The sequence below is a fragment of the Notolepis coatsorum genome (assembly GCF_963971535.1).
Source record: "Notolepis coatsorum genome assembly, chromosome: 15".
Classification (NCBI taxonomy): Eukaryota; Metazoa; Chordata; class Actinopteri; order Aulopiformes; family Paralepididae; genus Notolepis; species Notolepis coatsorum.
In genome coordinates, this window is record NC_140179.1 from 98803504 (window position 1) to 98828503 (window position 25000).

Genomic DNA, 25000 nt, shown 5'->3' on the forward strand with positions numbered 1-25000 from the left:
CTCAAACCCTGCCCCTTTTCTTGATCCTCCAATCACAGCTGTCGCTTACCTCTGACTTCCTCGTACAAACAGGAAGTCAGAGGTAAGCGACAGCTGTGATTGGAGGATCAAGAAAAGAGTGCAGGGTTTTGAGACAGGTCCATTGGCAGTATTAGAGGGTGGGAGAAGCTGGCGGGGTGGGTCCGGTCGTTGTAAACAGCGACTCCTACAGTTCGGTCGGGGCGCCTGCTCAGCGCGGATAGGATCTAAGGGGGGTAGTGTGATCCTTCCACACGCTACACCCTCTCAGTGAGAGTCCGCGCTGCCAGGTGAAAAGAAGCGGTTGATTGGCTGGACGTGTGTCGGAGGAAGCACGTGATAGCCTCCACTCTCCCAGACCGACTGTGGGGGGTAGGTGCGCAGCGACCAGGAAGGGGATTGGGAATTGGCATAACGACTAACATTGGGATGGAGAAAATCGGAGGAAAAAGGAGGGGGAAAAAGATCAACAATTAAAAAAAATTAAAATAAAGAAAAAGCCTCCATAATTTAGTAAATAGTATCCCCATGGCATGGTGTTGAGTTGTAGCCACTAGCCAGCAAGCTATGCTATCAATATTAGCTAAATAATTAGCGTCACATAGCTGGCCTTTTTCTGAAAACCCAAGCACATATTGTTCCATAGCATACGCCTTCAGTTGATCATGACAAATCCTCTCTTACCTTGACGATTAAAAAGCCTCCATAATTTAGTAAATAAAGCTGTTGATGCTATTCAAAATGCTATTGAATCCACATTAGCTAAATAGCTAACCAACTAAATACAATAGACAGTGGTCTCCTGAGGTAACGTTAAATACAACGTTTGCTAGTCGAAATGACTGGACACACACAGGGACAAGTTAAACATCAATCAATTAATTTATTCCAACAGGTAGTTTCAGCTGCATGTGAGCTGCGGTCTTTCTCTCCTCTCTAAACTAATGATGTTACGTTAGCTCGAAAAGCACAGAACCGGCCGACACAAGTTAAGCTGCTAGCAACAGACACTATAACACTTCCGGTCGGGGGTTTTCAAAATAAAACAGGAAAGACATTTATTTTGTACATTTGTGGCATGCACTTATTATCTTCAGACGTTTTTTGTTTTTACGGAAACCTAAAAACGAAACGAAAACGACAAGGCCTTAGTTGTCATCTTGTTGAAATACGTGCACAGCACAGCGATGTATGAAAACAAAGATGGCGGGCGAAGTGAATGAGGCGAATTACACAGTCTCTTTTGCTCTTGCATCTTCCATCACACATAGACACAAAACACACACACTCTCTCTGAATGTCACTCTCTCCCCAGGCTGCACTTAATGAGTTCAGTTCCCCTTCAAACACTCTGGTCTCCCTGGGGAATGTGAGGACAGGGGGAAAGCAGCATCTCTCTCTCTCTCTCTCTCTCTCTCTCTCTCTCTCTCTCTCTCTCTCTCTCTCTCTCTCTCTCTCTCTCTCTCTCTCTCTCTCTCTCTCTCTCTCTCTCTGTCTCTGTCCCCCCCCCTCTCTCTCTGTCTCTCTTTTAAAGAAACACAAATGCTTGGTTAGACTTTTTAGGCAGTTTTTTCTATTTAACACAAACACCACATTGGTCTCCCGGCCCTGGGCAATGTGAGGACACAGGAAGCACCCTTCTCTCTTTCTCTCCCTCTCTCTCTCCCTCTCCCTCTCCCTTCTCTATCTCCCCCTTCTCTGTCTCTTTCTCTCCCTCTCTCTCTCCCTTCTCTATCTCCCCCTTCTTTGTCTCTTTATCTCCCTCTCTCTATCTCCATCTCCCTTATCTCTCTCCCCGCCTCCTCTCTCTCTCTCCCTCTCGCTTCTCTCTCTCCATCTCCCTTCTCTCTTTCTCTATCTCCTTCTCCCTCTCTTTCTCCCCCCACTCTATCTCCCTATCCCTTATCTCTCTCTCTCTCTCCCTATCACTTATCTCTCTCTCTCTCTCCCTCCTCCCTCTCTCTCTCCATCGCACTCACACTCACACTCACACAGGGAGGAGGGCAGCGTTGACAGACTGTAGCAGTTCATGGACAGTGAGATGTGTGTTGGGATGGATGACCTTGACAAGAAAACACACTCACACACACACACACACACACACACACACACACACACACACACACACACACACACACACACACACACACACACACACACACACACACACACACACACAACACACACACACACACACACACACACACACACACACACACACAAACAGTCAAACACACACACACACAGTCAAACACACACACACACCACAAGGGAGTAGGAGTTGGAGGAGGAATGAAGGAAGGGAAGGAGAGAAGCAGGAGGGTAATGAGGAGGAGGAGGGTGGGGGGGAGGAAGAGGATGGTGGGGGGAGGAAGAGGATGGTGGGGGGGAGGAAGAGGAGGAAGAGGATGGTGGGGGGGAGGAAGAGGATGGTGGGGGGGAGGAAGAGGATGGTGGGGGACGTTCCCTTGAGAGGAGAGAGACTGACTAAGCTGTCGAGTTGACGTAGCTGACTGACACTAAGGCCCTGACACCACTGTGTGTGTGTGTGTGTGTGTGTGTGTGTGTGTGTGCATGTGTACAGTGTGTGTGTGTGTGTGAGTGTTTGTGTGCGTCAGTATACGTACATGCAGGGGTGTAAAGTACTTGAGTAATTGTACTTCGTTACAATACTGTTTTTGGGGATTTGTACTTTACTCAAGTATTATTAGGTTTATATACTTTTACTCAATTACATTTCAGGGGGGAAAAAACGTACTTTTTACTCCTTACATTTAAAACGCAGACCTACAAAGTACAAAGTACAAATCTCGCAGGTCCAACCGTTTTAATTAGTATATTTGTTTCTCTGGCCGATTATTCCTGCGGCCGCACTTTATCTTCCAGAGCTTTCTTGTATTTAGGAAATCCCTGAACATGATATTGCATTGTTTGTGATAGATTATTAGTTACTGGGTATTTCAAAGTACCTCATATTTGGTGCCATTTTAAAGCTAACAACTAGGGCTTTCCAATGATATAAAATAAGTGTATGATTATCATCATAATTTTTATTATTATGGTTCATATGTAGTTGCACTTAAACTTGTTGAAATTAAACTTGGAAGATAAAAATGTATTAAATTACACTTTCCTTGCTTAAATCAGATTTATGTATCTTGAATGGAATGTAGACAATCTTGTTGGTAATATAGAACAGCTGACAGATTAGAAATAGCATCTATTGTTCAAAAGTTATTAATTAATTAATGAAACTAGATTTGATCAAAAAAAAAAAAAAATGTATTTACATATTGTGATGATAATTATAAAACGTTCATGTGTGTGTTAAAAATTTTCTTCAAACTTACCCCATTATCTTCATAGAGCCTTGTCTTCCTTCTAGAACCTCGCCCTTCTTGAACGTTTTGTCCTGGGTAGGGGAATGACGGCGCTCTTCCTGGATCTCAGCCGGTGCTGTTAGCATGGGAGCTAGTTCCAGCATCTAGACACTGCCGTCAATTCTAAGTTGATAAAATGAGATATGTTACATATAGGAATATGACCCACTAATGAATACACTAAATACAGCAATGTGGCTTATTTGAAAACACTGCATTTGCGAAATAAATACGACAACTGTGTTGCCGTTAGCCTGCAGCTAGCGCTGAATGTTAGCCAACTCACAGGTAACTCTCCCTGGGGGGAAATTGCTAGTCGCACACGGTAGATTTCAAAACAAGATTTTTGATGGAAAATATGACCAGAATCTCTGTAAAAACATCTCACAAACACTATAGACGGTCATAAAAGTTAACGAATGCTATAAGAAGTTCAACAGATTAGTAAACACAGTACTTACACGGTTGTTTCGAAATGTACAGGCAGGCGCAGAATCCCCGGAGAAAATTCATTGTGCGACCGCTCGCTCTGGAGGAAAGTTTGGAAAACGGGAGCTGCGGTTGACAGGGTTTTTTATAGACTTCTGGTCAGAGCTGCGGATTGATACTTGCTGTGTGTGTGGGGGCCGCTGTTCGTAATATGGCCACAAAAAATTGTGTCCCTCCGCCCAAAAATGAGAAAATAGTGCCGAAAATAAAAAACAGTGCGCCATTGGACGGTACCGCGTTGGATGCTTTAGGAGAGTTAAAAACAGCCAATCAAATCCCCATCAATGGAAACTTAACCCGCCCATACCCATGCTGATTGGTCCTTGTGCAGGACTAGAAAGCGGGGATCTTTGATTAAACACCTGCTATCAGAAGAATATATGTTTTTTTTTTTTTTTTTTTACTTTTTAGTACTTAAGTACTTAGCCAGATAGTCTGACTTTTACTTGAGTACGATTTTGAGACGGTACCCATACTTTCACATACTGTAAGTATCATTTCTGGGTACTTTTTACACCCCTGCGTACATGTAGCCGACACATGTGTCTCAATGCTGGGTTCAACAATTCAGTCACACTCCTATGCAGAGCTGCCTTTATGCCTGTAGATCACAGCCTGCAAAAGGGCTCTGCTCAAAGTGCCTTGTAACAGTACCAAATACAGACACCCCTGACCAAATTAGTTTGGAAGAAAATGCGGTTATAACGTTGAATTGGGTGTAGACAGAGTATCACAAATAACAAATAAATTTAACTTGTCTGAATATTTATGAGTCATGCAGCGATGTCGTAATCAGAAAAGCAAACAGACTATCTTTTCTGCATAAGGAAACCATACCTGTGTGTGTGGTTGCCTTCATCGTTGTTTCCATGGTCACAGTGAATAAACAAGGCTGCACAGATGCCGTGAAATGTAATAATTATTTAACTTTTTTCAACACATTTTTGGTTCTTATTTATAAAAAAAAATACTAAAACGTATGAGGGGAACAATAATATAATATTATTTATTCAATACATTAACATTAAGGGGAAATAATATGGGTAGCTCCCATACCCTTAACACCAACCGCTGAAGTGCCCTTGAGCAAGGCATGTAACCCCCAACTGCTCCAGTGGAGTTGCTCAGTGGCCAACAGGTGTCAGACTGTGGTTGTACTGGGCAGCTCCCAGGTGTCAGACTATGGTTGTACTGGGCAGCTCCCAGGTGTCAGACTGTGGTTGTACTGGGCAGCTCCCAGGTGTCAGACTATGGTTGTACTGGGCAGCTCCCAGGTGTCAGACTGTGGTTGTACTGGGCAGCTCCCAGGTGTCAGACTATGGTTGTACTGGGCAGCTCCCAGGTGTCAGACTGTGGTTGTACTGGGCAGCTCCCAGGTGTCAGACTATGGTTGTACTGGGCAGCTCCCAGGTGTCAGACTATGGTTGTACTGGGCAGCTCCCAGGTGTCAGACTGTGGTTGTACTGGGCAGCTCCCAGGTGTCAGACTGTGGTTGTACTGGGCAGCTCCCAGGTGTCAGACTATGGTTGTACTGGGCAGCTCCCAGGTGTCAGACTGTGGTTGTACTGGGCAGCTCCCAGGTGTCAGACTATGGTTGTACTGGGCAGCTCCCAGGTGTCAGACTATGGTTGTACTGGGCAGCTCCCAGGTGTCAGACTGTGGTTGTACTGGGCAGCTCCCAGGTGTCAGACTGTGGTTGTACTGGGCAGCTCCCAGGTGTCAGACTGTGGTTGTACTGGGCAGCTCCCAGGTGTCAGACTGTGGTTGTACTGGGCAGCTCCCAGGTGTCAGACTGTGGTTGTACTGGGCAGCTCCCAGGTGTTAGACTGTGGTTGTACTGGGCAGCTCCCAGGTGTCAGACTGTGGTTGTACTGGGCAGCTCCCAGGTGTCAGACTGTGGTTGTACTGGGCAGCTCCCAGGTGTCAGACTGTGGTTGTACTGGGCGGCTCCCAGGTGTCAGACTGTGGTTGTACTGGGCGGCTCCCAGGTGTGAATGGAACTGTGTGAATGTGAAGCAGGGCGTAGCTGAAAAAGACCATCGGTGCTCAGCGAACCTACCCTGGGTAAATAAAGGTAAAAAAAAAAAAGATTTAATAAAAAGCTCTGGTTAGTTTACTTTCTCCTTTGGCAGATAATGATTGACAGTGGAACATCGTCAGAGTGCGCAATTCAGTAAAATAATTTGTTTTATAATTCCTAAATTTGGAAAAGCCGTTTTTGTGGGGACGACCTGATTTGGGTCAATCTAATTAGGCTCAGGAGCAGGGGTGTGGCTGCACACCTGTTGTGCATCAAGGACTTGACACATGTAACCCCCCCCCCCAACACACACACACACACGCACGCACGCACACACGCACACACACACACACACACACACACACACACACACACACACACACACACACACACACACACACACACACACACACACACACACACACACACACACACACACACACACACACACACACACACAGAGAGCAGTCAATACTCTGTCTGCTCTCTGCCTTGTAACATCTTGCCACCTCTTCAATAAACATGGTCTGCCCCTGTGTCGGACATCCCTTAAAGGTTGTGTTACAACTAAGGTCAACTGCCACCACAGTTTGGCTACATTCACACCGTAAGCCTTAGCGCTGTGAGGTCACATTGCCCCAAGGTCCTGCTTGCAGCAGTGGAATGAAATTAATTGAGTGTCCAGTAGTGTATTAGACCAGTGTGTACCCCGAGGTTGTTACAACGAACTGACTGAGATGGTGTGAGTGTGTGTGCGTGTGTGCCTGTGTGCATGTGAATGAATGAAAACTTTATTTAACAGATTGCAGAATGGGTACAATACAGTACGGCTCAATACACACAATTGTTAAGGGGATGCAGACCTGAGAAAGACGTTTGTCTTGTTTACATCAGGGTCCCCCATTTTCAATTCATAGTGCCATTTATGACATACAGTACACAACATACATGACATGATGTGTGTGTGCGTGTTGCAGGCAGCTGGGTCTGGACCTGGTGCCCAGGAGGGAGTTCAGCATGGTGGATCCAGACGAACTCAGTGTCACAGAGCTCTACAAACTGGTGAGTGACCTCACTACCCAAGTGATTCATTTTAAATGTACAGAATGAGAGGTGTTTTCAAATAAAAATTGGGTCTCATTCACCAAGGACTTACGGCAAAAAGGGCTTTCTCTTAGGGCCATTTGAGACCTTTTCGGGCCGATTTTGGGATTCACCAACCGTCCCAATAAAACATATATAATTAATATTATATTATAATATATTGTCTATATTCATGTCTTGCCCGAAAAGGTCTCAAAGGGCCCTAAGAGAAAGCCCTTTTTGTCGTAAGTCCGTTGGAGAATGAGACCCAATAAAAGTTAGAGAAAATATACTGTCTTTTTATTTTTTGTATTTTATTTAATTTAATTTTAATTTTAGACTTGGTGGAAAGTCAACCATCAAGGGGAAAATCAACTAGCTTTTAGGAGTGGCCAAGCTGCCGAGACACAAAACAGGGCAGTGGGGCGACAGTGGCTCAGGATGTAGAGCGGTCGCCTGGTAATCGGAAGGTTTTTGGTTCGATTCTCGGCTCCTCCTCCCGCTGCGTGTCGAAGAAGTGTCCTTGAGCAAGGCACTTAACCCAATGAGCAGCTTGGCACCTTGCACGGTCGCCTCTCCGCCGTTGGTGTGTGAATGTGTGAGTGAGCGGGTGAATGTGACGCATAAGTTGTAAAGCGCTTTGGATAAAAGCTGATTTAAAAATGCAGCCAAAATTTACCATCAGAAGACATTTGTTTCATGTCCCTCACAACAACAGACGTTTGAGCAGAGTGCTGTTCCATCATCGGGCCACTTGGTCCAGTGCTGCTCCTCCTCCTCCTCCTCCTCCTCCCTCTCCACACCCCCACACGCCACTGTTACCGTGGCAACCACATCTCTCCTCTTGACACTTATCGCAGGGAAGAGAGGAGGGCTGTCTTACACACACGCATATGACCACACACACTCACTCACTCACTCACACACGCCATGCGGCGCACAAACATACACTAAGACACATACACACGTGGAGGAGGATTATACACACAAACAGCCCCCCCCCCCCCCCCCCCCCAGTGGTAATTGAAGCTCTTAATCCGTGTTTCTTTTGTCTCCTCACAACAAAAGGAGTCATTGGGGGGGGAAGAGTCCCATGAAGACGCATGTTGAATAGTACAACATACAGTACATGTTTAATAGTACATGATGCAGTACAAAAGTAATCTGTAAAATAATACAGTTAATATATTTTTTTTCAACGATTCTTTAACCCTGCCACATAAGACAGCGGTGATAGATTGCTTGGCTCTGAACAGGGCATAACACAACAACAGCTCAGCGTAGATTCAGTTATTCCCTCGTGGTGGCGGGGGGGGGGGGGGGGCGCCAGGACCGGGGGAGATGGAGCGGCCCGTTGGGGTGGCATTCCCCTCGCCGTACATGGCGGTGTGAGTAGTGCGCGGGCTGTTTGTGTTTTCCTTCGGTCATGACATGCTTTATCGTGGGGGGGGGGTGTGTGTCTTGGATGGGGATCTGGTAGGGATTGATGTGTGGGGAGTTTGGGGGACTGGCTGTTCCGGGAGGGGGGGGGGGGGGTTCACATGCCTTCGAACAACATTGCACTATTGTACTTATTTTATGCCTATTCTTAAGTCTGCACTGTTACGTCGCACTACTTTTATGGTCTTTTATACCTATTCTTATGTCTGCAATTTATGCATTGTTTTTTATTCTGTCAATTTGTGTGCTGATGTTATGCCTATGTTCATTTTATACTAATTGCTGTGGGACACTCTGGACTGCGGTCCATGTGTGAAAAGTGCTATATAGATAGCTATTCATATTTATTATTATTATTATTATTATATTGTAAAAATGTATGCATTGAAATGTCTGTAAAGTCGCGACGACATTGAAAATGAGGGTGACCTCAATTGTCTTTTCGAGAATAAATAAAGGTTGATGATCTTACAGACGCTTCACATGAATAAATAAAGATTGGAATGAATGCATCACTGCAGGGATTGTGTAACGTTACAAAGACACACACGGACATGCACTACCAGTAAATCTCTCTCTCTCTCTCTCTCTCTCTCTCTCTCTCTCTCTCTCTCTCACACACCCCTTCTTTCACATCACATCACTTACAAAGAGAGATACAAAAGGAGGCTTAAAAGTGATGCAGCAGCAAGAGATGAAGGGTGTGTTTGAAGGAGGTATGTAGTAAGGATGGGCATTTGAAGACATATCGATATTCAAACATTCTATACCAAAAATATTACTTAATTGGTTTACCAAACTACCCCAAAATACAAATAAATAAATGTACCTGGGTGTTACTTGTCTTCACTAAATAGACAATCCTAATTGTGACTGTTAAATAAATAAGGAAACTTAAGTTTATTGAACATGAAGGAAATAAAAACTCAATCGATAGGCTGAATCAGTGCAGTTGACACAAACAAAACCATCAGCTATGGTCGGACACCTACGTACATTTTTAATCTGTATTACAGTATGTAAGGAAGACATCTGTGGCTCGGGTTTGATGGCGGGATATTTAGGTTGCTGCTGATTCATGCTGACCTTCTGGAAAAGATGTGAGAGACAAGACACACACAGATAGACGAGACACACACACATATACACAAGACACACACACATATACACAAGACACACACATATAGACAAGACACACACAGATAGACAAGACACACACACATATACACAAGACACACACACATATACACAAGACACACACATATAGACAAGACACACACAGATAGACAAGACACACACATATATATACAAGACACACACAGATAGACCAAGACACACACAGATAGACTAAGACACACACAGATAGACCAAGACACACACATATAGACAAGACACACACAGATAGACCAAGACACACACAGATAGACCAAGACACACACATATAGACGAGACACACACAGATAGACCAAGACACACACAGATAGACTAAGACACACACAGATAGACCAAGACACACACATATAGACAAGACACACACAGATAGACCAAGACACACACAGATACACAAGACACACACAGATACACAAGACACACACAGATAGACAAGACACACACAGATACACAAGACACACACAGATAGACAAGACACACACAGATAGACGAGACACACACAGATACACAAGACACACACAGATAGACGAGACACACACAGATACACAAGACACACACAGATAGACGAGACACACACATATAGACAAGACACACACAGATACACAAGACACACACATATAGACAAGACACACACAGATACACAAGACACACACAGATAGACAAGACACACACATATATATACACACACAGATACACAAGACACACACAGATACACAAGACACACACAGATACACAAGACACACACAGATACACAAGACACACACAGATAGACAAGACACACACATATATATATACACACACACAGATACACAAGACACACACAGATAGACAAGACACACACAACAACACACACAACACGCACAGATAGACTAAGACACACAAAGATAGACAAGACACACACAGATACACAAGACACACACAGATACACAAGACACACACAGATACACAAGACACACACAGATACACAAGACACACACAGATACACAAGACACACACAGATACACAAGACACACACAGATACACAAGACACACACATATAGACAATACACACACAGATACACAAGACACACACACATATAGACAAGACACACACAACACACACATATAGACAAGACACACACAACACACACACACACAGAGACTAAGGCTACGTTTAGACGGAGAGAGTCTGAACAGAAACCGCAAAAGTCGTCTTGCGGTCTCACTTTTAATTTTGCGTTTAGACTAGCGTTTTGGGATGGAATTCTGCATGCATACGAGGCTGTAACGACTCGAGACGACGGAGCCCCGCTGTCACACGATTGGCGCATATGTCACATGACGTGCTGTGAAGACCTGCCCTACTCTGCCTCTGATTCGCAGACTGTGGGTGGGGAATGTGATTGGACCAAAGCAGAGTCACTCACAGACAGTGGGTCCAGTACTAATAGTTGTGATAGCCGCGGGACAGATTCTTGTATTTAAAAGTACTGCCAATGTAGCCTTCAGGTGATCGCCATGGATAGAATCAGACATGCTTTGTTTACGCTTCTAGGCTACTGGCGCATGCCTGTGATGTAAGCAGTACGCGCGACGAGAGCCTTGACAACCCTTTCGTCATCGTTTTATGCGGTTTGACAGTTTAGATGAGAGCGCAAAGTTTTATCGTTTCTAGGAATTCCACCCTGGAAGGTGGTCTCACTTTTTTACGGTTTCACCCCATAAAAACGCTGTTTCCGTATAAACGAAAGGCACATCCGAAAAAATATTTTTGCGGATTCACCTGCTAGCGTTTCCGTCTAAACAGGGCGTAAGACACACACAGATAGACGAGACACACACTGACAGACAAGACACACACACATATATATACAGGACACACACACCACATACATATAGACAAGACACACACAACACACACAGATATACAAGACACACACATATAGACGAGACACACACATATAGACGAGACACACACATATATACGAGACACACACATATAGACAAGACACACACAGAGAGACAAGACACACACAGATATACAAGACACACACATATAGACGAGACACACACATATAGACAAGACACACACAGATAGACAAGACACACACAGAGAGACAAGACACACACAGATATACAAGACACACACATATAGACGAGACACACACATATAGACGAGACACACACAGATACACAAGACACACACAGATAGACGAGACACACACAGATACACAAGACACACACAGATAGACGAGACACACACATATAGACAAGACACACACAGATACACAAGACACACACATATAGACAAGACACACACAGATACACAAGACACACACAGATAGACAAGACACACACATATATATACACACACAGATACACAAGACACACACAGATACACAAGACACACACAGATACACAAGACACACACAGATACACAAGACACACACAGATAGACAAGACACACACACATATATATACACACACACAGATACACAAGACACACACAGATAGACAAGACACACACAACAACACACACAACACGCACAGATAGACTAAGACACACAAAGATAGACAAGACACACACAGATACACAAGACACACACAGATACACAAGACACACACAGATACACAAGACACACACAGATACACAAGACACACACAGATACACAAGACACACACAGATACACAAGACACACACATATAGACAATACACACACAGATACACAAGACACACACACATATAGACAAGACACACACAACACACACATATAGACAAGACACACACAACACACACACACACAGAGACTAAGGCTACGTTTAGACGGAGAGAGTCTGAACAGAAACCGCAAAAGTCGTCTTGCGGTCTCACTTTTAATTTTGCGTTTAGACTAGCGTTTTGGGATGGAATTCTGCATGCATACGAGGCTGTAACGACTCGAGACGACGGAGCCCCGCTGTCACACGATTGGCGCATATGTCACATGACGTGCTGTGAAGACCTGCCCTACTCTGCCTCTGATTCGCAGACTGTGGGTGGGGAATGTGATTGGACCAAAGCAGAGTCACTCACAGACAGTGGGTCCAGTACTAATAGTTGTGATAGCCGCGGGACAGATTCTTGTATTTAAAAGTACTGCCAATGTAGCCTTCAGGTGATCGCCATGGATAGAATCAGACATGCTTTGTTTACGCTTCTAGGCTACTGGCGCATGCCTGTGATGTAAGCAGTACGCGCGACGAGAGCCTTGACAACCCTTTCGTCATCGTTTTATGCGGTTTGACAGTTTAGATGAGAGCGCAAAGTTTTATCGTTTCTAGGAATTCCACCCTGGAAGGTGGTCTCACTTTTTTACGGTTTCACCCCATAAAAACGCTGTTTCCGTATAAACGAAAGGCACATCCGAAAAAATATTTTTGCGGATTCACCTGCTAGCGTTTCCGTCTAAACAGGGCGTAAGACACACACAGATAGACGAGACACACACTGACAGACAAGACACACACACATATATATACAGGACACACACACCACATACATATAGACAAGACACACACAACACACACAGATATACAAGACACACACATATAGACGAGACACACACATATAGACGAGACACACACATATATACGAGACACACACATATAGACAAGACACACACAGAGAGACAAGACACACACAGATATACAAGACACACACATATAGACGAGACACACACATATAGACAAGACACACACAGATAGACAAGACACACACAGAGAGACAAGACACACACAGATATACAAGACACACACATATAGACGAGACACACACATATAGACGAGACACACACATATAGACGAGACACACACATATAGACGAGACACACACATATATACGAGACACACACATATAGACGAGACACACACATATAGACGAGACACACACATATATACGAGACACACACATATAGACGAGACACACACATATAGACAAGACACACACAGAGAGACAAGACACACACAGATATACAAGACACACACATATAGACGAGACACACACATATAGACAAGACACACACAGAGAGACAAGACACACACAGATATACAAGACACACACATATAGACGAGACACACACATATAGACGAGACACACACATATATACGAGACACACACATATAGACGAGACACACACATATAGACGAGACACACACATATAGACGAGACACACACATATAGATGAGACACACACATATAGACGAGATACACACAGAGAGACAAGACACACACAGATATACAAGACACACACATATAGACGAGACACACACATATAGACGAGACACACACAGAGAGACAAGACACACACAGATATACAAAACACACAGAGACAAGACACACACACACACACACACACACACACACACACAGCATGTCGTGCGGTAGCCGTCGTCCTCGTGTCCTTCATGTCCTCTGTGTACTCGTGCTGAAAGCCGTCATACAGCCACAGCGCTCCACAGGACTCCAGTAAATAACACCCTGGACACACTGTAAGCCCTGGAACACCACCATAGCTTATTACAGTCAAACCAATGTAACGGTAATGAAACGGCATTTCATTCCAAAATAGCTTTTCGTATTGTGGTTTTGGTTAAAATGTTATTGTCTCATATTAATTGATCACTATAATAGCCTATAGGCTATCTGATTTATATCCCATACTATTTTACAAAAAAAAGTAGATTTTCTTTTCCAATATGAAAAGGTTGTACTATGCCTAGTCATTGTCAGTCAAACTCTGTTTCATAAGTAAATGAAAGGTTCATAACCTAATGTTCAATCTTCAATAGGATTATGTATAAAACATGTTTTTACTAGAGCCTCTAAAATATCCAATAATGCGCAGTAATAATCATAATCCTCAGTGAGTTTTCCTCGCATAAGATGTAATCTTTTTTAGGAGAGGGTGTCCGGTGGGCATATATATATTATTTTAGTATAATGGAGCTTAAATCCTTCTACAGTAAGTCTACCACACTAGGCCTTCTGCACCATTGCATTCATTTTTGGGGAGACACAAAATAATCCTATTTAGACTAAAAAACAGACCCAGTCGAGGACAAACCAATTGATGTGTTAGTGCAGTGTTCAGTGGCGTGTCACGTGTTCAGTACTGTATTCAGTGATGTGTTCAGTAATGTGTTCAGTACTCTGTTCAGTGCTGTCTTCAGTGCTGTCTTCAGTGTTGTCTTCAGTGTTGTCTTCAGTGATGTCTTCAGTCCTGTCTTCAGTGCTGTCTTCAGTGCTGTCTTCAGTGTTGTCTTCAGTGCTGTCTTCAGTGTTGTCTTCAGTGCTGTCTTCAGTCCTGTCTTCAGTGATGTCTTCAGTGCTGTCTTCAGTGCTGTCTTCAGTGCTGTCTTCAGTGTTGTCTTCAGTGCTGTCTTCAGTGCTGTCTTCAGTGCTGTCTTCAGTGTTGTCTTCAGTGTTGTCTTCAGTGCTGTCTTCAGTGTTGTCTTCAGTGCTGTCTTCAGTGTTGTCTTCAGTGTTGTCTTCAGTGTTGTCTTCAGTGTTGTCTTCAGTGTTGTCTTCAGTGCTGTCTTCAGTGCTGTCTTCAGTGCTGTCTTCAGTGCTGTCTTCAGTGCTGTCTTCAGTGCTGTCTTCAGTGTTGTCTTCAGTGTTGTCTTCAGTGTTGTCTACAGTGCTGTCTGTCTTCAGTGCTGTCTGTCTTCAGTGTTGTCTTCAGTGTTGTCTTCAGTGTTGTCTTCAGTGTTGTCTTCAGTGTTGTCTTCAGTGTTGTCTTCAGTGCTGTCTTCAGTGTTGTCTTCAGTGCTGTCTTCAGTCCTGTCTTCAGTGTTGTCTTCAGTGTTGTCTTCAGTGTTGTCTTCAGTGCTGTCTTCAGTGTTGTCTTCAGTGTTGTCTTCAGTGTTGTCTTCAGTGCTGTCTTCAGTGCTGTCTTCAGTGCTGTCTTCAGTGTTGTCTTCAGTCCTGTCTTCAGTGTTGTCTTCAGTGTTGTCTTCAGTGTTGTCTTCAGTGCTGTCTTCAGTGTTGTCTTCAGTGATGTCTTCAGTTCTGTCTTCAGTGCTGTCTTCAGTGTTGTCTTCAGTGTTGTCTTCAGTGTTGTCTTCAGTGCTGTCTTCAGTGCTGTCTTCAGTGCTGTCTTCAGTGTTGTCTTCAGTGTTGTCTTCAGTCCTGTCTTCAGTGTTGTCTTCAGTGCTGTCTTCAGTGTTGTCTTCAGTGCTGTCTTCAGTGCCGTCTTCAGTGCTGTCTTCAGTGTTGTCTTCAGTGCTGCACTGCTCTTCTCCTCCATCTCTTATCCCGTCGCTCTACCTCCATTATTTCTTGTCCTATACGTCTTCCACTCTTCTCTTTCTCTCGCTCTTTGTCTCTGTTTATTTTTTTTGGCTTCCTTTTCCTATTCCTTCATCCTCCTCCTCCTCTCCTCCTCCTCCTCTCCTTCCTTCCTACGGCAGTGAGTGCTGGGCAGCACTTGGCAGGCGCTCCACTAGCCATCTGGTGCTGTGCGTGCGCGTGTGTGTGTGTGTGTGTGTGTGTGTGTGGTTGTGCGTGTGTGTGTGTGTGTGTGTGTGTGTGTGTGTGTGTGTGTGTGTGTGTGTGTGTGTGTGTGTGTGTGTGTGTGTGTGTGTGTGTGTGTGTGTGTGTGTGTGTGTGTGTGTGTGTGTGTGTGTGTGTTGTGCGTGTGTGTGTGTGTGTGTGTGTGTGTGTGTGTGTGTGTGTGTGTGTGTGTGTGTGTGTGTGTGTGTGTGTGTGTGTGCACGAGCACATGCTTGAGAGCCCCTGAATGTGTCTTGTGTTTTTCTGTGGTGTGTGTCTGTCTGTGTGTGTGTGTGATAGTGTATATTTGTGCACACTCACAGGTGTGTGTGTGTTCATATGTCCAGTTGTGATTTTGTGCGTGCGCGTGCATGTGTGTGTGTGTGTGTGTGTGTGTGTGTGTGTGTGTGTGTGTGTGTGTGTGTGTGTGTGTGTGTGTGTGTGTGTGTGTGTGTGTGTGTGTGTGTGTGTGTGTGTGTGTGTGTGTGTGTGTGTGTGTGTGTGTGTGTGTGTGTGTGTGTGTGTGTGTGTGTGTGTGTGTGTGTGTGTGTGTGTGTGTGTGTGTGTGTGTGTGTGTGTGTGTGTGTGTGTGTGTGTGTGTGTGTCTCTCCTGCCACGAGGCTCAGTTAACCAGCAGCTCTTGTCATCTTTGGTCATTGACAGCAGATTAGTACAGATCTCTCTGTTTAAACACAGCGGTGATGTGTGAGCTGATCTGTGGGTACAGTAAGCTACTTAAACAAGCGAACCCATACAAAGCTGGGCACTGTGTGTGTATCAGGCTGGCATAGAGATATGAGAGTCCATAGATGCTGTCGTGTGTAAACCTTTAATTTCCAAAAAGGTCACCTTTTCATGAATTAAAGCTACAGTCTGGAATTTTATTTGGCTGCTGTTGGATAAGTAGATGGAAAATATTATTGTTAGAACTGTGTGTGTGTGTGTGTGTGTGTGTGTGTGTGTGTGTGTGTGTGTGTGTGTGTGTGTGTGTGTGTGTGTGTGTGTGTGTGTGTGTGTGTGTGTGTGTGTGTGTGTACTGTAGGTGTATTCTGTATCTCTGTATGCATGTGCCTGATTGAATGTTTGAATTCATGTGTATGTAATTTGTAAGTGTGTGTGTGTGTGTGTAGGGTTTCCGTTGTCCGGTAATTACCGTTTTTTGACCGGCAAAATCTGTTGAAGTCCGACATATTTAAATCTCTCCGGTCATAATGTCCGGTGAAAATAATTCCCTCTAAGCACAATTTGAATTGTATTAAAATAGTTACATTTGTTTCATTGTTGCTTCACCAAGCAGGTCTAATAATGACAACGATGTGTGTTCTATTATGATATGTGTGTAGTGTTCTGATAACGACTATTGGTGAAGCGATGTCGAGATTCATTTGGGTTAGGCAGCGGGAGCTAGATTTGCGAGAAGCATGCAACTGCAGAGCCGCAGAGCTGACAGTTGTGCGCGCACAGTGCAATACTCCAATTCAGCCATTGGCAATTCAGCTGTTGGGTGGGTGGCGCTGCTGAGCGGTCCCCAGACTGGACCTGAGAGCGCCGCTGGCTCTGCGGCTCTGCAGTTGCATACTATTGGTATGTTCTTCGTTGGGACTGGGAGGCGGAGATATAATAGTCATCACGCAACGTTTATATTTCACGATAATGTTGCCGTCTCTCTCTGCCAAATTTCTCAGTTATTCGCTTGATATAATTAATACAAATGTCCAATATAACGGAATTCGTTAGCTCATAAAAATGTGATTATAACACACTGCTGTATTTAATGTCGGGCCGACTGCCCAGAGACACTTATTTGATTTAAAGTCAGCAGCAGCACGGAGTCTCGGGACTTATTTGATTTGGAATATAATGACTGTATACGCAAAAGTAGCCTAGTTTTAAGTTAAAATATTATAAATCTACATGCCTTGAGGATGTCATTCTTTATATAGCCTGCCTATCAATTGTTTTTAAGCTCAATAAACTCTGACCGGAATTGATCCCATTTGTCCGGTAGATTGAAATCTTGCAGGACACGGAGACCGGCAACAATTTTGTGTGTGTCGTATTACAGCTATGTGTGTGTATGCACCTCTCTCTGATGTGTGTGTGTGTGCGTGTGTATATGTGTGTGTGTGCCTCAGCCTCGATGCTGACAGTATAACGTATGACGTGAGACAAATTAGATGTGTTGCAGCATAATGGAAGCGTGTGCCGTGGATGCACATTGCCGCTCATATTAACGAGAATTCTCACCACCTAGCAGGGGAAATATGCACAGCTTTCACCAAGGCTTGATTAGTAAGTCTTGTCAGGCACAGGGGTGAAGAAGTGAACATGTACAAATGCAAATCCGCAGCGTGTGGAAAAGTATTTTCAACTTTCAAACTTGGGCGAACATTAATTGGTGTTTCACTGAGCTGACGCCTCTGTGCCAGGGACGCAGTGGTGCCACCATGCCCACTAGCTTTGGTGATTCTGTGTCCTAAACCTTCAGTGTCGTACCAAGAGCCAATCTCATCCATTGGACACAAAACATTTTGGGATATAACAAGATATAAGATATGATGCTATAATAGATTGAGATATGAGGCTATAAAATATTGAGATATGAGGCTATAATATATTGAGATATGAGGTTATAATATATTGAGATATGAGGTTATAATATATTGAGATATGAGGTTATAATAGATTGAGATATGAGGTTATAATAGATTGAGATATGAGGATATAATATATTGAGATATGAGGCTATAATATATTGAGATATGAGGATATAATATATTGAGATATGAGGTTATAATAGATTGAGATATGAGGCTATAATGGATTGAGATATGAGGTTATAATATATTGAGATATGAGGTTATAATAGATTGAGATATGAGGCTATAATAGATTGAGATATGAGGTTATAATATATTGAGATATGCGGTTATAATATATTGAGATATGAGGTTATAATAGATTGAGATATGAGGCTATAATATATTGAGATATGAGGTTATAATATATTGAGATATGAGGTTATAATATATTGAGATATGAGGCTATAATATATTGAGATATGAGGATATAACAGATTGAGATATGAGGATATAATAGATTGAAATATGAGGATATCATAGATTGTGTTATGGTTTGTAACCGACCCCAATTGCACAACACAAGACAGGTATGAGAGTAAGCCAAGAAATGGGCATTTATTGAAAACAACAGAAAACGGCACTGTCCCTTTAAGGGAGAACACAAATTACAGGAAAACAAGAATTGGGAAAATAGGCACAGTGCCTTTAAGAGGCGAGCTGGCTAAGGGGAAGGCTAAGGGAAAGGCTAACGGACAGGGCCAGGGCAAGGGAACAGGGCAGGAACAGGGAGGACTAGGAAGACTGGACAGGGATGACTAGGAGGACTAGGAGGACTGGACAGGGAGGACTAGGAGGACTGGACAAGGAGGACTAGGAGGACTAGAATGACTGGACAGGGATGACTAGGAGGACTAGGAGGACTGGACAGGGAGGACTAGGAGGACTGGACAAGGAGGACTAGGAGGACTAGAAGGACTGGACAGGGAGGACTAGGAGGACTAGAGAGGGGAAACAGGGACAAAGGCCCGCGGAGGCGGGCTGGGGACAGGGGGAGAAACAGGGACAGAGACCCGCGGAGGCGGGCTGGGGACAGGGACATAGAAAACAGGGTTAAGGCCTTGGACTGGGCGAGGGACTGGGGCACTGGAGGGGAACAGGGACAGAGGCCCGCGGAGGCGGGCTGGAGACAGGGACAGAGAGAAACAGGGTTAAGGCCTTGGACAGGGCGAGGGCTGGAGCTGCTTACAGGGAGGAGTAGGAGGGCGCAGGCTAGACGTCTGGAGGAGAGCGCGCCGGCTCGGAGAGCGCATCTGGCGCGGAGGTCTGAGTGGTGCGCGTCTGCTTGGAGTACGCGCCGGTACGGAGAGCGCATCTGGCGCGGAGAGCGCATCTGGCGCGGAGGTCTGAGTGGTGCGCGTCTGCTTGGAGTACGCGCCGGTACGGAGAGCGCATCTGGCGCTGAGGTCTGAGTGGTGCACGTCTGCTTGGAGTACGCGCCGGTACGGAGAGCGCATCTGGCGCGGAGGTCTGAGTGGTGCGCGTCTGCTTGGAGTACGCGCCGGTACGGAGAGCGCATCTGGCGCGGAGGTCTGAGTGGTGCGCGTCTGCTTGGAGTACGCGCCGGTACGGAGAGCGCATCTGGCGCGGAGTCTGGATGCGCGTCTGGATGCGCGTCTGGATGCGCGTCTGGATGCGCGTCTGGAGTGAAGAGCGCGTCTGGCTCGGAGGTCTGGAGTGGAACACTGGAATACCTCCCGTAGAGGATTAGAGAGCACAGTACAGTGTCTCCCTCCAGGCAAACGGCGACAGGTGGCGAAGGCTTGAGCGCATCTCACGTCGGAGATGAAACAGCATAACAGACAGAAACAGAAACTCCCATAGGAGCCTACAGATTCAGAATCCTCCCGTAGGAGTTTGCTGATAGAGATATGATACGGAACGACCCGACCAGGACTGAGGGGAAGAGCGAGGTATTTAAAGCCCACAGGGGCGCTAATTAGAATACACATCAGGTGCGTGATGGTAATTGATACTCGAACTAGAAGTGTGAGTTCGGCACGGACCAATCAAACACATAATGACAGGTAGTCCAAGGGTGTGGGCTGCTGAAGAGCAGACGAGGGTAAAAGAATGCGAGGGTGGGGGCTGGAGAGGTGAGGAGAAAGGGAATTAAAGGTCCAGGGAAGAGGCGAACCTCACAGTACTCCCCCCTCCACGGGAGCCACCGGGCGACCCAAAAATACAGACAGAGTGGCAGGGGACAAAACAAGGCAACAAACAAAAAGTACTGGGCCATGCTAGCAGGGGAAGCTACAACAAAAGTGGGGCTAGCAAAGGAACAGGGTAGCTGAGGGGTAACAAGGGTAGCTGAGGGGTAACTAGGGTAGCTGAGGGGTAACTAGGGTAGCTGAGGGGTAACTAGGGTAGCTGAGGGGTAAGTAGGGTAGCTGAGGGGTAACTAGAGGAGCTGAGGGGTAACTAGGGTAGCTGAGGGGTAACTAGAGGAGCTGAGGGGTAACTAGAGGAGCTGAGGGGTAACTAGAGGAGCTGAGGGGTAACTAGAGGAGCTGAGGGGTAACTAGAGGAGCTGAGGGGTAACTGCCAGGGCACTGATAGCTACAGGGCCTATGCTAGCTGTAATGCAACATTAACATAGAGGCTGCGCAGGCTGCCGGAGCTAGGCTAGCAGACAGGGCTGGACCAGCATGAGAGAAACAAGCTAGCTGGAAGGACAGTCCTAGCTGTGGGGAACTGACCTTGCTAGCTGAAGGGGCAGTCCTAGCAGTGGGGAAAACTGACCTTGCTAGCTGAAAGGGTAGTCCTAGCAGTGGGGAAAACTGACCTTGCTAGCTGAAGGGGCAGTCCTAGCAGTGGGGAAACTGACCTTGCTAGCTGAAGGGGCAGTCCTAGCTTTGGGAGAAAACTGACCTTGCTAGCTGAAAGGGCAGTCCTAGCAGTGGGGAAAACTGACCTTGCTAGCTGAAGGGGCAGTCCTAGCAGTGGGAGAAAACTGACCTTGCTAGCTGAAAGGGCAGTCCTAGCAGTGGGGAAAACTGACCTTGCTAGCTGAAAGGGCAGTCCTAGCAGTGGGGAAAACTGACCTTGCTAGCTGAAGGAGTAGTCCTAGCAGTGGGAAGGCTACACAAAAAGTGGAGGCCATGCAGAGGGACCGGGTTAGCTGCCTGGGCATGGCTAGCTACAGGGCCTATGCTAGCTGCAAGGGCTGCATTAACATAGAGGCTGTGCTAGCAGCCGGGGCTAAGCTAGCAGACTGGGGCCATGTTGGTAGTAGAGGCCTAACAAGCTGCAGGGGAGCTAACGAGGCTAACAGGGAAGCAAACAGGGGAGTCAACAGGCTAAGAGGGGAGCTAACAGGGAAGCTAACAGGGGAGTTAACAGGGGAGACTAACAGGGGAAACTAACAAAGGCTAACAGGGGAGACTAACAGGGAAGCTAACAGGGGAGCTAACAGGGGAACTAACAAGCTAACAGGGGAGCTAACAAAGGCTAACAGGGGAGACTAACAGGCTAACAGGGGAGCTAACAGGGAAGCTAACAGGGGAGCAAACAAAGGCTAACAGGGGAGCTCAACAGGGGAACTAACAAGGGCTAACTAGAGGGAACAAAAAAAAAGGCAAACTCAACATACACTGTCTGTACTGGCTGGGGTCGTCGACTGGTCGGGTCGTACTGTTATGGTTTGTAACCGACCCCAATCGCACAACACAAGACAGGTATGAGAGTAAGCCAAGAAATGGGCATTTATTGAAAACAACATAAAACGGCACTGTCCCTTTAAGGGAGAACACAAATTACAGGAAAACAAGAATTGGGAAAATAGGCACAGTGCCTTTAAGAGGCGAGCTGGCTAAGGGGAAGGCTAAGGGAAAGGCTAACGGACAGGGCCAGGGCAAGGGAACAGGGCAGGAACAGGGAGGACTAGGAAGACTGGACAGGGATGACTAGGAGGAACTAGGAGGACTGGACAGGGAGGACTAGGAGGACTGGACAAGGAGGACTAGGAGGACTAGAAGGACTGGACAGGGATGACTAGGAGGACTAGGAGGACTGGACAGGGAGGACTAGGAGGACTGGACAAGGAGGACTAGGAGGACTAGAAGGACTGGACAGGGAGGACTAGGAGGACTAGAGAGGGGAAACAGGGACAAATGCCCGCGGAGGCGGGCTGGGGACAGGGGGAGAAACAGGGACAGAAACCCGCGGAGGCGGGCTGGGGACAGGGACATAGAAAACAGGGTTAAGGCCTTGGACTGGGCGAGGGACTGGGGCACTGGAGGGGAACAGGGACAGAGGCCCGCGGAGGCGGGCTGGAGACAGGGGGAGAAACAGGGACAGAGACCCGCGGAGGCGGGCTGGGGACAGGGACATAGAAAACAGGGTTAAGGCCATGGACAGGGCGAGGGCTGGAGCTGCTTACAGGGAGGAGTAGGAGGGCGCAGGCTAGACGTCTGGAGGAGAGCGCGCCGGCTCGGAGAGCGCATCTGGCGCGGAGGTCTGAGTGGTGCGCGTCTGCTTGGAGTACGCGCCGGTACGGAGAGCGCATCTGGCGCGGAGGTCTGAGTGGTGCGCGTCTGCTTGGAGTACGCGCCGGTACGGAGAGCGCATCTGGCGCGGAGGTCTGAGTGGTGCGCGTCTGCTTGGAGTACGCGCCGGTACGGAGAGCGCATCTGGCGCGGAGGTCTGAGTGGTGCGCGTCTGCTTGGAGTACGCGCCGGTATGGAGAGCGCATCTGGCGCGGAGTCTGGATGCGCGTCTGGATGCGCGTCTGGAGTGCGTCTGGATGCGCGTCTGGATGCGCGTCTGGAGTGAAGAGCGCGTCTGGCTCGGAGGTCTGGAGTGGAACACTGGAATACCTCCCGTAGAGGATTAGAGAGCACAGTACAGTGTCTCCCTCCAGGCAAACGGCGACAGGTGGCGAAGGCTTGAGCGCATCTCACGCCGGAGATGAAACAGCATAACAGACAGAAACAGAAACTCCCGTAGGAGCCTACAGATTGAGAATCCTCCCGTAGGAGTTTGCTGATAGAGATATGATACGGAACGACCGACCAGGACTGAGGGGAAGAGCGAGGTATTTAAAGCCCACAGGGGCGCTAATTAGAATACACATCAGGTGCGTGATGGTAATTGATACTCGAACTAGAAGTGTGAGTTCGGCACGGACCAATCAAACACATAATGACAGGTAGTCCAAGGGTGTGGGCTGCTGAAGAGCAGACGAGGGTAAAAGAACGCGAGGTGGGGGCTGGAGAGGTGAGGAGAAAGGGAAATAAAGGTCCAGGGAAGAGGCGAACCTCACAGATTGAAATATGAGGATATCATAGATTGAGATATTAGGTCATAATAATTATTGAGATATGAGGCTATGATAGATTGAGATATGAGGTCATAATAATTATTGAGATATGAGGCTATGATAGATTGAGATATGAGGCTATGATAGATTGAGATATTAGGCTATAATGGATTGAGATATGAGGCTATGATAGATTGTTCTCCATTAGAGATATCTAAAGTGCTGCTAACATGCATTTTAAATGCAGCAAATCCAGTCACTTTGTTACACGTTTCTTTGTATCATATTTTAGTGTTGGGGAAATACTCAGATACCTTATTTTAGCCTGGTATCAGATCAATATCAATAATTAAGTAAGTAATTAAATACATTTGAAGTATCAGTATGCACAGACTACTTTAAATCAGATGTGTATTTTTCAGTATGTGGTGTCAAACTGTGGAATTCTCAACAGAATGATTTAAGAGTTGTTTAAGAGAGTTTCAGTCAAGAACATTTATTATAATTGGACTTTATGAAGTTGAGGGGCCACACGTTTCCGTATGACTCTTTTTCTAATGTTATTGTACGTATTGACTGTTGCATAATTGTAATTGACAGACCTTCTATTTCTATTGTTTATTTATGTTTTAAGTAAGGGGCAGGCAAGATTTTCTCCTCCTGCTCTTTTTTTTGCCCATGGAATGTACAAATTGAGAGGTGCTTTGATTATGAAACACGTTTTAAATTATTTCATGGAAATGTGCATTACCATGAATGAAACAAATAAAAATGGAAATGAAATTAAATGAAATATCCAGTACCAGTATCTGTATTGGTGCCTCTCCTCTCCTCCTCCTCTCCTCTCCCTGCTCTTTACTGCTCCAAACCCGCTCTCCACTCCTCTCCTCTCCTCTCCTCTCCTCTCCTCTCCTCTCCTCTCCTCTCCTCTCCTCTCCTCCTCTCCTCTCCTCTCCTCCCCTCTCCTCTCCTCTCCTCTCCTCTCCTCTCCTC

General features: G+C 45.9%; 1 protein-coding gene across 1 annotated transcript in view; it reads left to right on the plus strand.

Moving 5' to 3' along the window:
* dock4b (dedicator of cytokinesis 4b) overlaps positions 1 to 25000 on the plus strand; it is a gene marked incomplete at its 3' end in the record, with an annotated part of 397129 nt that overhangs the window by 113636 nt on the left and 258493 nt on the right. Inside the window, 1 exon segment of the mRNA XM_084331105.1 lies at positions 6889 to 6969. Within this exon segment, the coding sequence (XP_084187231.1) occupies positions 6889 to 6969 (81 nt within the window).